This window comes from Engystomops pustulosus, chromosome 1 (assembly GCF_040894005.1).
Source record: "Engystomops pustulosus chromosome 1, aEngPut4.maternal, whole genome shotgun sequence".
Taxonomy (NCBI): domain Eukaryota; kingdom Metazoa; phylum Chordata; class Amphibia; order Anura; family Leptodactylidae; genus Engystomops; species Engystomops pustulosus.
Window position 1 is genome coordinate 197,091,397 of NC_092411.1, and position 16,733 is coordinate 197,108,129.

Sequence of the window (16,733 nt, forward strand, 5' to 3'; positions counted from 1 at the left end):
AGGGTCTGTAGGTTTGTTCTTAAGTTGAGTTTGTATGTAAGTCGGAACTGTATATTTTATCATTGTAACCCCAGCCAGAACTTTTTTGGTCTCTGGGACAATCGGATTTTAAAAATGTTGGGTTGTCATAAGAATCAATATTAACACTAAAGCTTCATTACAGACACATTTGATAAGTGTTTCAGCTGTTTATTGTAGCCTAGGACTAAAGTACAATAAATTACCAATATCCAGAGGTCCGTTTGTAACTATGGGTCGTCTGTAAGTCGAGTGTTCTTAAGTAGGGGACCGCCTGTACTGTAAATGTTTCAAATGGCTAATCAGTGCAACTCCCACTATTTTAAAGAAAGGTGACCATCAAAAGTCCTTAGAATATCCTTCTAAGTATTTAAAGCAGTGATTTTCAACCAGTGTGCCGTGGCACACTAGTGTGCCGCGACACATGGTCGGGTGTGCCGCGGGGAAAGTTCCCCAAACTATTGTGCTCCCTGTGTTTTGTTTCCCGGCGATGCGCAGTCACGGCTTCTTACAATGTAGGAGACGTGTACAATAACACATGACTCTCGCATTTGCCCACCGCCAAGGTAATGCCCACCAATAATGCTGACTATATGAGCTTTTGCCTGAGTATATGAACTGTTGGCAGATTACTCAGCATATGAGCTGGTACTTTTAGTACTCCAGCAGTATACTGCATATAACAATGAGAAATGTAAAATGAGAAATACTATAGTCATGAGGCTGGAGTACTACAAGTACCAGCTCATATTCTGAGTATATGAGCTGGCACTTGTACTCTGGCCTCATGGCCATAGTACTTCTCATTGTACCCCTTTATTTTGCAGTATATGAGCCACATAATAATCAGCACCATATACTTCCTCAACTGAGAACTGGAAGAGCTTCGTGTGTGTCTTTCCACCATTCCTGCCAGGATATCCCTTTTGTGTTTATCGAAACAGGCCCAGGTTTCACACTGAGTAAAATAAATTTAGAATCTATATTATTAACTATATGTATAATAGGACTGTTTTAGTGTAATTTTGTGCTATTTTGGTTGGTGGTGTGCCCCAGGATTTTCTAAGTATAAAAAGTGTGCCGCGGCTCAAAAAAGGTTGAAAATCACTGATTTAAAGGACATCTACCACCAGGATCAAAGTTTGTAAATCAAGCACACTCGCATGCTGGTGTGTGTTTCCCCTCACTTCACTAAAAGAGCAGATCCTGCCGGACCAGAAACACACCAGTATGTAAGTGTGACTGGTTTACAATCCTCGATCCTGGTGGTAGATGTCCTTTAACAGAGGAGTTGAATCTTGTTCTCCCCAGTATGTATGGTTATCTCCAGTACGTATGGTTCTCCCCAGATCATCATTATTATTTACTTTGTAAATAAGTATAAGCTGACCCGAGTATAAGCCGGGTACCTAATTTTAACCCAAAAAACTGTCCCCTGGCCCCCAGTATACAGCCTGCCAGCCCCCTGGCCCCCAGTATACAGCCTGCCAGTATACTTGCCCCCAGTATACAGCCTGCCAGCCCCCTGGCCCCCAGTATACAGCCTGTCCGTATACTTGCCCCCAGTATACAGCCTGCCAGCCCCCTGGCCCCCAGTACACAGCCTGCCAGCCCCCTGGCCCCCAGTACACAGCCTGCCAGCCCCCTGGCCCCCAGTACACAGCCTGCCAGCCCCCTGGCCCCCAGTACACAGCCTGCCAGCCCCCTGGCCCCCAGTACACAGCCTGCCAGCCCCCTGGCCCCCAGTACACAGCCTGCCAGCCCCCTGGCCCTCAGTACACAGCCTGCCAGCCCCCTGGCCCCTAGTATACAGCCTGCCAGCCCCCTGGCCCCTAGTATACAGCCTGCCAGCCCCCTGGCCCCCAGTATACAGCCTGCCAGCCCCCTGGCCCCCAGTATACAGCCTGCCAGCCCCCTGGCCCCCAGTATATAGCCTGCTAGCCCCCAGTATACAGCCTGCCAGCCCCCTGTATACAGCCTGCTAGCCCCCTGTATACAGCCTGCTAGCTTCCAGTATACAGCCTGCCAGCCCCCTGGCCCCAGTATACAGCCTGCTAGCCCCCAGTATATAGCCTGCCAGCCCCCTGGCCCCCCAGTATACAGCCTGCCAGCCCCTGGCCCCCAGTATACAGCCCCTGCCCATCCTATAAGAAAAGAAAAAAGTGTACTCACCTTCCGACGCCCCCCGGGAGGTCCTCTTCTGCCCAACGATGCTCCGGCTCCCTCTCTTTGTGCGGTGCCGTCGCTGGAGCCGTGATGTCAGCAGCTCACTGACGTTCTAGTGTGTGCGGCGCCTTCGGCACACACTGTGATGCCAGCGAGCCGCTGATCTCACAGCTCGAGCAACAGCAGTGCACGGAGAGAGTGAGCCGGAGCATCGTCGGTAGGCGAGTACACTTTTTTTTTTTTTTAAATATGGACTCGAGTATAAGCAGAGTTAGGGTTTTTCGGCACATTTTTTGTGCTGAAAACTCGGCTTATACTCGGGTATATACGCTATACCCATTTGATTTTATATTATCCCTAAAGTTGCACCGGACAATTTTAACATTGCCAATACGCAGCTGAAAACCATCTGAAGATTGGTGTAGAATTCACAGCCATTAATATAAAAATTATTGTATAATAATGAAGTGAGACCATTGGGGCAGATTTATCAAGCTGTCTGAAAGTCAGAATATTTCTAGTTGCCCATGGCAACCAATCACAGCTCCCCTTTAAAATATTCATGAGCATTGGTAAAATGAAAACTGAGCTGTGATAGGTTGCCATGGGCAACTAGAAATATTCTGACTTTCAGAGACCTTTAAATAAGGAGATGTGTTGCACATAATGATTTTTTGGCCACACATGCATTTAGCCGATTAATGATACAGACACATTAAATCACACAATTTCATTATCAAAATATTTTTTTTTTCTACCGTAGATCTTGGAGACAGTGTGGGTAGATCTAGTTCAACATTATTTGTCTTCTGTGTTTGTTCCTGCACATGTACCTGTGTAGAATTAATGTTAAGATTAATGTTTACTTTAAATTGGGAAATTAAATTGGTTACATTAAAATGTGTACAATACTATCTAGACATAGAAGTAACAATTTACAAAGATCTAACATTGTTTGTCTATACAGTAGTGGTTTTTATGGGGGAAATGTAGAAATTTTTGGTAAGCACATTACAGGCACATACAGACCGAAAACACACAGACAAATATAAAACACTGCAAAAATACTATAGCTGAAACTCCACATTAGAAAGCTAGCCAGATCAAAGTAGGACACAGAGGCTATCTGAAGACAGTTAAAGGTGCAAACTTTATAACTATACATAAGAGAAGGACAATAGGGGGTTCATGACAAAAAGGTCCTGGCAGCGCACGCACACACACACACTGCATAGATGTTATTCTGTGTGTACAACCTTAGAGGGTATTTGCTCACACAGTTTTCAGGTAGAGGTGTGTAAATGTATATGTTTAGTAACTAAATACTACAGATACTGTGAATTGGGAGAAAACTGGCATATAGGGTGGTGGAAGTCGGTAGCCTAAAAATATCAAAGTGCAGCAAGACAGCATTGTGAGTGACCGAGGCGCTGGTACAAAGTCTTGATGACTTCATTATACAGGCGGTCGCTGATTTAAGTAGACCCACATATTTTTCCGTCGGCTCCATTGAGATGATTGGAGCAGAACGGCCATGCGCGGGGACCCCATCGGACCACTCGTTTTCGTGAACTGTGGGGGTCTCATCACTGAGACCCACACTGATCAGCAAGTTAGCTAACTTGAATAAGTGGGAAAACCTATCATGTACATATCCCAGGAACTGCCTGTACTAAACCAAGATGAAGTAGTATAAAACTGGTAACTTACTCTCTTTAAAACCTAGAAGCTGCTACTTTTCTCCCTGCTCACAGCCATTTGCTATGACCAGTCACATAACACTCATTATTAGACATGACTTATGTCCAACTACGAGGCACACAGAAATTAATTTTTTTGTAACATGTGATAGCAACATAAAAATGGCAGCATAATACTTGCCATAGGTTCAAAGCAATATTTACACACAAAACCTTCCTCAACTACGCATCAAAGGAGTTGAAATGTTACCTTTCCACTAAGATTGAGGGAAGCTTCCTGAATCTCAATCTTCCCTGATGGGACAAAGAGATTTTCAGAATTGAATTCCTGTATAAAAAAAAAAAAATTTTTTACAAATCAGAAATAAATTGTGTAAACTATCGCAAATCCTCCTACCAGATATTAATGTAAATACTAAGAGCAATCATTTTAACAGTACAATGTTTATATGGAGATTGCCATAACTTCTTATTATAACAAATAGTTAGAATAGTAAATCAAATACAGGACAAGGAATGTTCTATCTACAATTACAGTGTTCTGATAACCGTATCATGCATGAACAAGACAGGGAACAATCTGTTCCAGCCGTATAACAGGAAAAAAAACACCTTGCAATTTGATAACAACAACAAAAAATAATAATCCCCTTGTAGAACAGAAACACAATATTATACATGTTACCAAATCCTGACTGCAGTGGTATATTATGAAATTACTGTAAAGTTGAGATGAACTACTGGCAGAAACTCTGCTTATTGTGAATAATCTGACCGCAAGACTGAAGACAGAACATGAGTGGCAATATGAGGAGTTAAAGGTGATCCTGCCAATTCACAGGCTGAGGGGGTGTTTATTTATGGAAGCAACTGCTAATGGTTTTGCTGACATTTTCAAGTTAGACTCCAACATTCAGTGAAAAAAAAGTATACATTACATTATTAATGCTAAAAAATAAATGAAACTCAAAACTAAACTCAATGTCATTAGTCACAAAATGGAGCTTAAAAAGTTTGAATTTCTGATTTACAAAATGTTATGGGATTTCTACAGTAGGCAGAGTTATCACCAACATGGCCGCCAATAGAAACTATAGGTCCCATGATCCTTTAGTTCTCATTAACTCCTCTTCCCTCTTATGCTCTGCTCCCAGTGATGATTTAACAGACTGTCTTGCTCTGTTACCATAGTAATGATGTGTAACTGCCATCACTGTTCATTACCTCACTGAGATGATGTCTTACCACAACCCTGACCATACATGATGCACTGCAACTAACCAATTACAGCCAAGAGAAGTGGTAATCACATGACATAAACAGGCAGGTGCAGGACATGTGATGTAGACATGTGACCAGCAGCCATCTGCTGTCCTGTGTCTGCTCCGCACATAGAAAATCAACAAATCAATTTTAATTCTTCATAATAGTGCATGTCCAATAGCATTTTTAGCTAATGGCTAAGGGGAGTATATGAATTTGTATATGAATTGTGTATTTGTATATTCCTGGAATAACCCTTTAACTGTGTTGTATCAGGAGTGGCATGTGGCACAGTACCAGCCAACAGAGTTGGACCAAGATTCCTGGAATAGAAGACATATCTACTTCCAAAGGTTGGGCGTTGGCACTTACCCAACAAAATCACTGGCTCCCTATTATGTCTGGAGTCGCACTGCTAGCAATCTTAGGTTCAGGGGTTTGGTAGAGCTTGATTGATGAGCAACACGGAACTATGTGGGTTTGCATTTTGTTTGCTTATTGCCTGCTGTTCCAATTTTTGACTGCTGAATTGTAAAAAAGTTTTCTAAAAACATTTTAAAGAATGCTATGTGTCTTTCTTTTTTTATATCACTTTTTTATCACTTTTTTTGTCTCACTGCTGCTGTGTGGAACATTGAGAAAGAGCTGTGTTACATCATTGGGCACTTCATTGCATGTGACCAGGGTGATGTAATTCAAGATTCTTTAACCCTGCTAATATTTGCAACATCTACCCCATGTATGCATCTAATCACATGAAAATCACAGTATGTCTCCATGGACTTATACTCCTCCCTATCCTCCATTGAGGCATGCTGTGATTTTATGTAATCAGATACATGCATGGTGCAAATGTTGCAAATATAACTGGGTTAAAAGGACTCCAGGTGACATTATCCTGGACACATATGCTGAGAAGAAACATTGGAAATGGGGAGGTGTAGATTAGGAGGTCGGCCAAACCTGACACCTAAGGGGGCTTGTTATGCTTGGCCGACCTCCTAATCTACACCTTTATTTTATGGGGTTATGAGGGAAACAATTTTTAGCTAAAGGAAGGCTGTCAGTTACTAGAGATCTATGGGAACTTGTCACTAGCTGCATTTGTGAAAAATGTGGTGACAGGTTCCCTTTTACTCTGGGGTCTACAATCCTGTAATTACTATGACAACTATTACAAAAATTAAAACCGCTACTTACTTTTACAGTAATAATTCTAGCCATTTCTTCACACAATGAATCTTTCTCTGTGGGCTCACATTCGAAGAACTTGGAATAATCTTCTAACAACTTAGCCACAATTTTGTTGCATATTTCCTGCTGCTTCATGCCTTCAAAGCCAGGAGATACACTATGAAAAAACAAATTTATGCGTTACAGATGCCACATTTTTCCCCAGCATTCTAGGTCACTGTATAAGGCTGGATTAACAGGACTGTACCAGTTGCATGCACAACAAATAGATGATCTGTGTTAATTAGTATTTTACAATAGCAGAAGACATATCAATGAGCTATGCATTAAACCAAGTGATAGGAGATGTAGAAACAGGGAACCTTTAGTTTGGAGCAAGAAAGAATGGAGGATAGATAGACAAGGAGGGAAGGAAGCTAAAAGGGAAATTAGAGAAAGGGGAGGGGGGAGGGGAATTCATAGTCCTAAATGACAGACAGGTAAAAAGAAAGGTGGGGAGGTGATCAAAGCAGTGTATGAATAGTAAGCAAGCCCAATTACCGATTTTGCTTCCACCAGTTCTTTATATCTATTATTTGAATTGTCATACATTTCAATAATCACAATGGATAACCTTCATTTCTACATCAACCTTCAGTGGATGTCCAGGACAATCCAAAAGCCCACAACAAACACACATGGGACAGGGCTCACTGAGGCCAACAAGCACACTCTGCTGCAAAATTTTATAGAATTACGCATGTAGTTATGGACTGTTTATCAATAGGTATTATTGAAAATGTATGACAAATGAAATAAGAAACAAAAGAATTGATGGAAACAAAATCAGTGTAATTTTGGCTTGCATAATATTCTCACTACGCAGTTCTGGATGACGGAGAGGAGAACTCCTTTGCATGCCATGACGTCTATAATGTCCACACTATCTGTTAAGTGAAGATTTATTACTAAACTAGCTGTAGCCCTGGCGTTACCCGAGACAGTAAACTGGTCTTGGCTATAACAAAATAGAATGGGTTAACAAAAAGAATTTTTGTCTCTCTTCGTTTTACTATCATATTACCTAATACATAAGTTGTCTTACATTCATTGCCCATTGTAATCAAAGCTCAGGGCTCATATTAATGACCTATCTATAGAAGTCTCCTTTCCTCTCCCCGTCTGTCTATATCTATCATATTACCTCACACTTAAGCCGTGTTACACTCAATGCCTATAGAACCACTCAAAGCTCAGGGCTCATATTAATGACCTGTGGCAAAATGCAAACCGAGATGTTATTGGCAGCTAACTGCCACAGTAGCCAGCAGAAAATGGCTCCTGTAAAGGTAAATAATAAGTGTATTTTGGAAACCGTGGGATGAAAATTTAGACACAAAATCTAAATTTGGCGATTATAAACGCGACAGTGCAGATTTCTCCAGCAGACATACACATACACTAAGCTTTATATATATACGAATAAGGTCACGATCCACTACGACAAAAACACAAGTTTCAACAGGGTGGAATCCATGTATCAGAGTAAGGCTCAGGTCACTAACTGACTTCAGTCACAAAAATGAAAATAAAAGACTAACAGTTCTGCTAACATGACAACTGAGCCGCCTATTAAGCTTACGTTATCTGGGAGAAAAAATGACAAGCTTTTCAGAAAGCTTTTCTCAAAGACTGCCTGCGAGAAAGGTTAAAGTCTTAGACATTAAAGAGAACCCGTCATGCAAAATAACCCTCCTAAACTAAATATATTTTCATAAACTGCCATTAGAGAGCTTTGCCTCTATCCCTTTATTGTCCCTCTACATGCCTGTAAACCTAAGCAATAAGATCCTAAAGCTGTATGCAAATGACCTGTGAAATGTCCAATGAAGCATTAGCATATTCATGCTGTCCACTCTATTCATGAGTGGGAGGCACAGCCACACCCCCAGTGTATGACTGACAGCCTGTATAATGATGTGAGGCTGTATAATGATGAGCTTTCTGGTGCTGGTGGCCACGCCCCCTGCAGCCTGTGTGTGCATGTGTGTGTGTTTAGGAGAGATACAGCAGCTCCATGTTATAGCAGAACATGTCAGATTCATGTGTAGCTGATGTCTGTGTCTCTCACCTGTATATTAGGAGGATGCAGCATGTCAGCAGATGCAGCACACACACTAGCCATGCTTTACTATACATTACACACAGACATGAGCAGGGGGAGGAGAGGGGAGGGGTAACAGGGGTGGCATCACTGCCTCTGACCATGTGACCAGCCTCATTTACATGATAAAAAATAGATGATTTTACAATGAATAATGTATGAAATAACTAGATAAAGGCTGGGATGGGATCCTTGTGAGCTGCTCCAACAGGTAGTAGTGACAGGACAAGTGACACAGACCTGATGACAGGTGTCCTTTAACACTGGATTGTTATTGTATTGTATTCTAGTACTACACTGATGAAGGAGATGTCAGCTTCCCCCCCAAAAATATGTTGGATAAAGACCATTTCTTTTTATGCGTTTCTAATTTCTTTGTGACATGTTCCTGCACGCCGGCCGACACTTTCCACCGTGGCCCGCCTATCACATACACCCGCCCGGCCCAGGTACCTGCACCCCCCCCCCATGTTTGCGCTGGTTTGCGTAGGTTCCTTTGTCCCAAGAACCTATAAAAACTGTCTGCTACCTAAATAAATTGGAATTCTCTAAAACATGTGAAGGTCTCAATGATTCACCGAGCAGCTCGTACTATTCAATGATTTGAACCCACACATCACATCAGATATGGGATATTTCCCTAACAAAATTGACGCCTGAACAGGGACATGGGTTTGCATGCTGGATAATTTAGGGATCATCCTAAGGCTAGGTTCACCACTGGCAGGAAGAGATCTAGAAAATCGCAAAGAATTGATACAGAAAGTATATAGGAAAAATGTCTACATTTTCATTATGAAACAATTACATTATTTGCTGAAATGAGAATACCGCTTTAAAGGGAACCTGTCATCAGCAATTGCCCTTATAAACCAGAATATTGTCAAGCAGTGTAACACCTTCTAGTTATTGTTACTTTTGTGTGCCAGTGTGATGGCATCATCCAGAAACTCATCTTTGAAGCTGGTTGTGTAAAGTCAAGGAGGAGGACAGTTTAACCGGTTAAAGGGGTATTATCATCTGGGCATTAACACTCAGTTTGATTAGTCTGCCATATATATACATTTCTTCAATTAGATGTTATTAAAAAAAGTTCCTCTGTGAAGATAATTTCTCATAAATGTAGTGATATAGTCCCTTAGAAACAAGACTGTGTCCTTAGATACGGCCACCTCTGCTGGAGTGATTGCCCAAAGAAACAAAAGGTTTTTGTATATGAAATGTCCAGAAGTTACTAAATGTCCCGCAGCCGTCCTGTGGTATTGATTGCTGAAATCTGAATGACCAGATGGGAATACCCTTTTAAGGACCAGGCCCTTTCTTGTTATTTCATTTCCATTTTTCACTCCCCAACTTCAAAAATCTTTACCTGTTTTATTTTACAAATAAAGAGCTCTGGGATAGCTTGTTTTCTGCATAACAAATTGCACTTCATAGTGATGGTATTGAATATTCCATGCCATGTACTGGGAAGCAGGAAAAAATGCAAATGCAGTGAAAAAATCCAAATGCAGTGAAAATGGTTAAAAAAACCGTATTTGCGCCGTTTTCTTGTGAGCTTGGATTTTACAGCTTTCACTGTGCGCCCCAAATGACATGTCTATTTTATTCTTTGGGTCGATAAGATTACGGGGATACCAAATTTGTATAGATTTTATAAGGTTTTCATACATTTACAAAAATTAAAACCTCCTGTACAAATTTTTTTTTTATTTTGCCATCTTCTGGCGCTAAGAACTTTTTCATACTTTGTTGTACGGAGCTGTGGGTGGTGTTATTTTTGTGACTTTTGATGATGTTTTCAATTATATCATTTTTAGGACTGTACGACCTTTTGATCACTTTTTATCGATTTTTTCAATTTTTTGCAAATGGCAAAAAAGTGCCATTTTCGACTTTGGGGACTTTTTTCCGTTGCAGGGTTAAACGCAGTGAAAAACACTATTATATTTTGATAGATCGGGCATTTTTGGACGCGGTGATACCTAATGTGTTTATGATTTTTACGGTTTATTGATATTTACATTGGTTCTAAGGAAAGGGGGGTGATTTGAAATTTTAGGTTTTTTTAATTATAATTTTATTTACCTTTTTTTAAAATTTTTCTTTGTACTATTTTTCAGACTCCCTAGGGTACTTTAACTCTAGGTTGCCCCATCGATCCCATCATATACCGCGATAGTACAGTATGGCAGTATATGGACATTTTCCTATTCATTCATTGCAATGTGTGGATTATGTATCCACAATAAAGCACAAGAGATTTTTTAATACTTTCGGATGCAGCGCGCTGGATTATTCACACATTTGGTCCGTGCAGCAGCGGCACATTAATCGGGTGAGCTACAGATAAATTTATTATGAACAACCCTGCAGTCTTAGTTCAGACCCCGGGGTTGCCATAACAATGATCAGCACACCCGAAACCGCTGCAGGGGGTGCCGATAGAGTAGGGTTTTCCTGCAGCCATTTAAATGCAGCAGTTGCGCTGACAGCGGCATGTAATGGGTTACCACCCGCGATCAGTGCTTTGTCAGCTGAACCAGCATCTGCTCTGTGCTGTACTAGTATGGCGCCAAGCGCTAATATCAGGACTCTGCGTCTTAATAGTACAGCGTAGAGCGCTAAGGGGGTTAAATAGCCACTGATCCTCCATCCAAACATGTGGATGAACAGTGAAAGTAATTTAATTAGAGATTATATAATGTAGAAGCATAGAACTAAGTAACTCACCCTGCCTGCTGAATGAAAATGCCACCTCCACATTGACGCAAGTTTTCACTTGTACAGTTGTCAACAACAAATCCCATAAAAAATACAATTACAAAACGTCCCATTTTTGTTGAGTGTGCTTATGTAATCTATGCCTAGCATAATCTATTTAGGCATTTGCTTTTATAAAGCATTGTGGGAGTAGAGTGTGTTGTGAGCATTGTTCTAGGCAAGTGGACACATCAATAGCATTTTGTAATAGTCTTTTCTGTGTCAATGTGGATAATACTGTATACAACCAAAATGCATTGCTATTTTTACAAATAGCAGTGGCCATCTGTTGCATGCTCTACATAACTATGATTGTGAAAAATAAAGATGTGCCCCTCCCTTACCCTATACTAACATCAACCTTTATAATTCCCCTTTTGTAAAGCCTCTTTCCTACAACCCTTTCTTATTATAGCTACCTTCCTGTAACTGCCCTCCATATCACGTTTCCTGAAGCCCCTCTTTTAAACTTCCTTTCCTACAGAATCTCATCATAATGCCCCTTTTAGTGGTTTGTCCTTTTAAGGAGGGGCCTACCAAATAGGGGGCATAGTTAGCAGGGGTCTAAAGAAAATAGGGCATTATAACATCCCCTTTTCTCTAGGACCCCCCATTTGGAATGCCCCCTTTCCTCCAGTCCATCCTGCCTCCCCCTTCAGAAGAAAAAAAACCAAAACGTATACAGGCAGTCCCCGGGTCACATACAAGATAGGGTCTGTAGGTTTGTTCTTACGTTGAGTTTGTATGAAAGTCTGAACCGTATACTTTATTATTGTAACCCCAGTCAAAATTTTTTTGGTCTCTGTGAAAATTGGATTTTAAAAATGTTGGATTGTCATAAGAACCAGTATAAACAATAAATCTTAATTACAGGCACCATTGATAACTGTTATAACGGTTTATTGTAGCGTAGGGCTAATGTACAGTAAATTACCCAAATCCAGTGGTCCATTTGTAACTAGGGGTCATATGTAAGTCAGGTGTAAGTAGGGGACCGCCTGTAGTGACCTTTCCTTGCTACACCCGAAGCAGAAGCTTCCCTGTATGCAGCCCGGGAGCCATCTTTGAATCTGCCAGGTTCTGAGACACATCGTGCCAAGGCACAGACTAAAATTGAAGAGGACGGCTGCTACTGATTCTGGGGGGTGGGGGTGGAACGGTGAGTATCTGATTTTTTTTCTTCATCCGTGGCACGGGACCGGATGTTCCACGGAGCTGTGCAACGGTAGTAATCAGTACAACAGAAAGGGCAAAGTACACAATAAATATACACAATGTAAGGTCATAAAGAGGAAAAAGCATACACAGAAGAACATGGGGATACACAAATTGCAGAGGGTTAATCACTGGGATAAGAAATTCACTACACAGAGAGTTGTGACAACAGACTCCACAGACAGCTATTGCTAGATTACAGGACCCGGCTCTGGAAGAGGATCGCGCAGCCCTGGGACACTGGCAGTTCCGGGGGCTGACCTCGGAGCCACAGACACCCCCCCTCCCCCGGTAATGCACCTCCCGCCGTGCAGTACTATTACGTCAAATGTCGGGCAGGGGTTAAATAAAAACAGCAAACATGAAAATGGCCTGGATTAGCCTTATAGGGTTAAATATAAGGGATCTGTTGCATCTTTTTCTAAGTTTGAAAGAAAACAAAAAGGAGATTTTTATTTTAGGCAAAATCGCCAGCCTCAAGTGAAGCCTTACATGTTAAACTCCTGTGCTCATTAATCACTCCCTATATGAAAATGTTAGTAATGACACAGATTGACTTTTCCCACACCTAGGCCTGCTTGTCATGGTTGTCCACATCATTGTCTAAAATGGCAATATGTACAGACATTTAAAGCTAATGGGTGCAGCGTAGGAACAATAGGAACATAAGGCACAAACACAACAGAAAACTGAGTCATAAACATAAGAACACACTCGTGTGACCCGAGAGAAACTTATCTATTACACTATCCAGATAAAAGGCATATTTTGTCATTTCTCACATATCAGTCCCAAACAACAAACAGATCCCTTCACGTGACACACATAGCAAGCTACTGTACAAAGCACAAGACTGACAGATTAATGAGCATATACACATTAAAATAATCACTCTGATAACACTAGGTTGATATAGCAACATTGGAAAAACAAGTAGGAAACCTCACCCAATGCTTACAAAATAAAAAACAAAATCAATACTTAGTCCAGAGTACAAAGATAAAAAAATAAAAGCAGCACCAACTTTTTCCAGGCTATCAATAATCTTTGCACATAAACAAGTTTAATAACATTTCTCTTTTATTAGCCTGTATAAATCTTAGCACTCTGTCATACATAATACTAGTGTCATGTGTAACTCCTGTAAACCACTTACATCCTCAGTTACAGTAACCTTATTAAATCACAGACAACCCAATGGATAGAAACAACACACACATTATTAAAATTAATAATCACTGGACGGAACAGGATTAACATGGGACCGCCCTGGTGAGGGAGGGAGTACATTCTTTGTGGTTAATGTCAGATTTTGAGCATTAAGGACTACTAAGGTGCCTGTGTCCAGGGACTGATAGAGAGTGGAAACCCTCTGACCTACCTCTTCAGGCTAATCAATTACATCCCACCCTGCAGCTTACTAAACGCATATACGATACTAAACTGAAAGGGCACATAAGTGGACACAAGCTATTTTACATATACGCTAACAAAATGGATAAAATGTTGGCACATCAATTGCAACAAAAAGAATGTATCAACACAGTCTTCTCCATTAAAACATGAAATGGAAAGGTCACATCCCATCCTGAACGCATCTACAGCACATTTAAGCAATTCTACCAATCACTGTACACTCCATCTGCCCAAACCAGCACCTCCAGCATTGAACACTTCCTTAACTCCATTCACCTGCCATCTCTCCCATTGTCGGCAGTAGATATCCTCATAGCCCCAATCACAGACAAGGAACTTAAAGAAGGTAAAAAAAACCCTTAAATTTGGCAAATCTCCAGGCCCAGAGAGCCTTTCTGCAGCCTAGTATAAAAAATTTCTTCCTATTCTCCTCCAACATATCCGCACATACTGTAACTGCCTCCTTCAACGTGAACAAATGCCATAAAATTTCCATTTAACCTATTTAACAGTTATACCTAAACCAAATAAAGACCCCTTCTTTCAAGCAACTACAGGCAGTCCCTGGGTTACGTACAATATAGGTTCTGTAGGTTCTTAAGTTGAAATTGTATGCAAGTTGAAACTTTATATTTTATAATTGTAACCCCAGCCAATTTTTTTTAAAAATGTTAGATTGTCATAAAAACCAGAACGAGAATCAGTTCTTGTGGTGAGGAGGGCTTTAAGCCCACAATTAACAATAAAGCTTCATTGCAGATGCCTTTAAAAACTATTATAGCTCTGTATTGTAGTCTAAGGCTAAAGTACAGTAAATTACCAACATCCAGAGGTCTGTTTGTAACTAGGGGTCATCTGTGAGTCGGGTGTTCTTAAGTAGGGGACTGCCTGTATAGACTCATTTCCTTGCTAAATCTAGACCTCAAATTGTTCACCTCTATATTAGCCAAGTGTATCAACTTATTTCTCCAGGCATTAATCCATTAATCTGGATCAAGTGGGTTTCAGCCTGTCTCGCCAAGCAAGAGACTTGCACCGGACCCCTCTCAATCAGTTTCTCTGCAAGTATGGGTCTACTCCCAGCTTCACTAAACCACTAGGCAGGTCTAGGAAGAAGGTTTCATTTTTTTCTTTTAAATTTGGTCCATATATAAATCCACCATGATAAACCAGGGACACTTACGCATAGATCCAGGCAATGTGACTGGTAATCCTCTTATATTTGTTATCCATGCCCCTGTACCTTCTAAAATCAACTTTTACAACTATGCTAATGAGCCTGCGATCTGGCTTTACAGGCTGTTACACCGTCTCACTCTCACCCCTGCTTTATCAGCACCGAGAATACAGCAGGAAGTGCTCACTGTGCAAGTGCCGAAAGAGCAGGGTGAGAGTGAGACAGTGTTACCACCGGTAAAGCCAGATAACAGAAGAGCTATGGAAGCCCCCAAGACTAATTAACATAATTATAAAATTTTATTTTGGAATGAAGGAGACCATGGATAACAAATATAAGATTACCTCACAGTGCCTGGATCTTCAAATAAGGGTTTATCATGCTTTATTTTGACTTCCTTTAAACGGGTTATCCGAGTTTAGGAATAATTTAGGGCCGGGCTGGGGGGGCTATTTAAAAACAATAAATGTGTACTTACCTCCTCCGGCATCGCTGATGTCCTGCGCCGCGGTCTGCCTCATCTGTGGGCCGGCAGCACCCATCGGACACCATCTCCCAGTACTTACAATGCCGAGAGATAGCGACGGATGGGAGGAGCCGGCCACCTCGCCGGCCGGAAGCTCCCTGTTCGCGGCTTCCGTGCCCCTGTTTGTTTACAGACGGACCGCGGTGTGGGATATCAGCGGTGCCGGAGGAGGTAAGTACACATTTATTATTTTTAAACATCCCGCCTCTAAGTACCTTCTTAAACCCAGATAACCCCTTTATGGTTGACTAAAGACACAAAACCACTGATCCACAGGATCAGGTAGGGGGTTTAGTATCCCAAATTTTACTTTTTTCAGGCTTCAATGGAAATCACAGGAAATCACTTAGAAAACCCCCTAAAAAAGCCTAACAATAAAATACTTTTGCAAGTTTACCCAGGTATAATTTGTGATATGTGTTCATGCTAGGTGTGTACAAGGTCTTGAAACTTACCGGAAACAGCTGGGCCCAAAGACTGTTGCCAAATTGTAGACATTCATTTTGTTCTCTGTATGATGTTGAACCACCTGAGTCAGAAAATAGCAGATGTGCTTGAGCAGGGCATAATGTGTATCTGGCAATTCTTTTATTAGCTCCTTCAAGCCGCGTTCTCTTTGTGTGTCACTTCCACTATCTGTAAGGACAAATAAGAGCAGCTTTATGCAAACTGGAAAGTAAACTAGTGCAAATCTAAAATAAAATGGTGACAGCATCTCACATGCTTATGTAGCTTTGCCCCAAGTCCCCCTTAACGATTACAGGGCGTCCCCAGGTTACGTTCAAGATAGGTTTTTTAGGATTGTACTTAAGTTAAATTTATATGCAATTCGGAACTGGTATATTTTATAATGGTAACTCCAGCAGAGTTTATCCCTGGGACAATTGGATTCTGAACATTTTGTGCTGTCATGGGAATAAGGATTATCAATAATTAATTACAGACACCTTACAGCTTATAATTGCAGCCTAGGACTAAAGTAAAGCATCCACACAACATCACCAGAGCTCACAGTGGGCAGAGAGGTCCCTACTGTAAATAAGGGTTGTCTAGTGAAAAAACACTAAATATTACAACCTAAAAAAAACTTGAAAATTCACAAGTTTACAGATAATGAAACAAAGAACTTTGCAAGAAGAACATAGCTATGAC

General features: G+C 41.1%; 1 protein-coding gene across 8 annotated transcripts in view; it reads right to left on the reverse strand.

Moving 5' to 3' along the window:
* The window catches only part of FAM13A (family with sequence similarity 13 member A), a 161,615-nt gene that overhangs the window by 109,343 nt on the left and 35,539 nt on the right, over window positions 1-16,733 (reverse strand). For 6 of the 8 annotated variants that reach the window (XM_072117632.1, XM_072117668.1, XM_072117624.1 and 3 more), the window contains 4 exons: window positions 16,037-16,217; window positions 6,348-6,498; window positions 4,135-4,212; window positions 2,943-3,017 (listed from right to left, as the gene is read on the reverse strand). In XM_072117632.1, coding sequence (XP_071973733.1) covers window positions 2,943-3,017; window positions 4,135-4,212; window positions 6,348-6,498; window positions 16,037-16,217 — 485 coding nt within the window. The remainder of the gene's footprint in view (window positions 1-2,942; window positions 3,018-4,134; window positions 4,213-6,347; window positions 6,499-16,036; window positions 16,218-16,733) is intronic. The other 2 variants (XM_072117642.1, XM_072117676.1) reach the window with 1 other exon arrangement.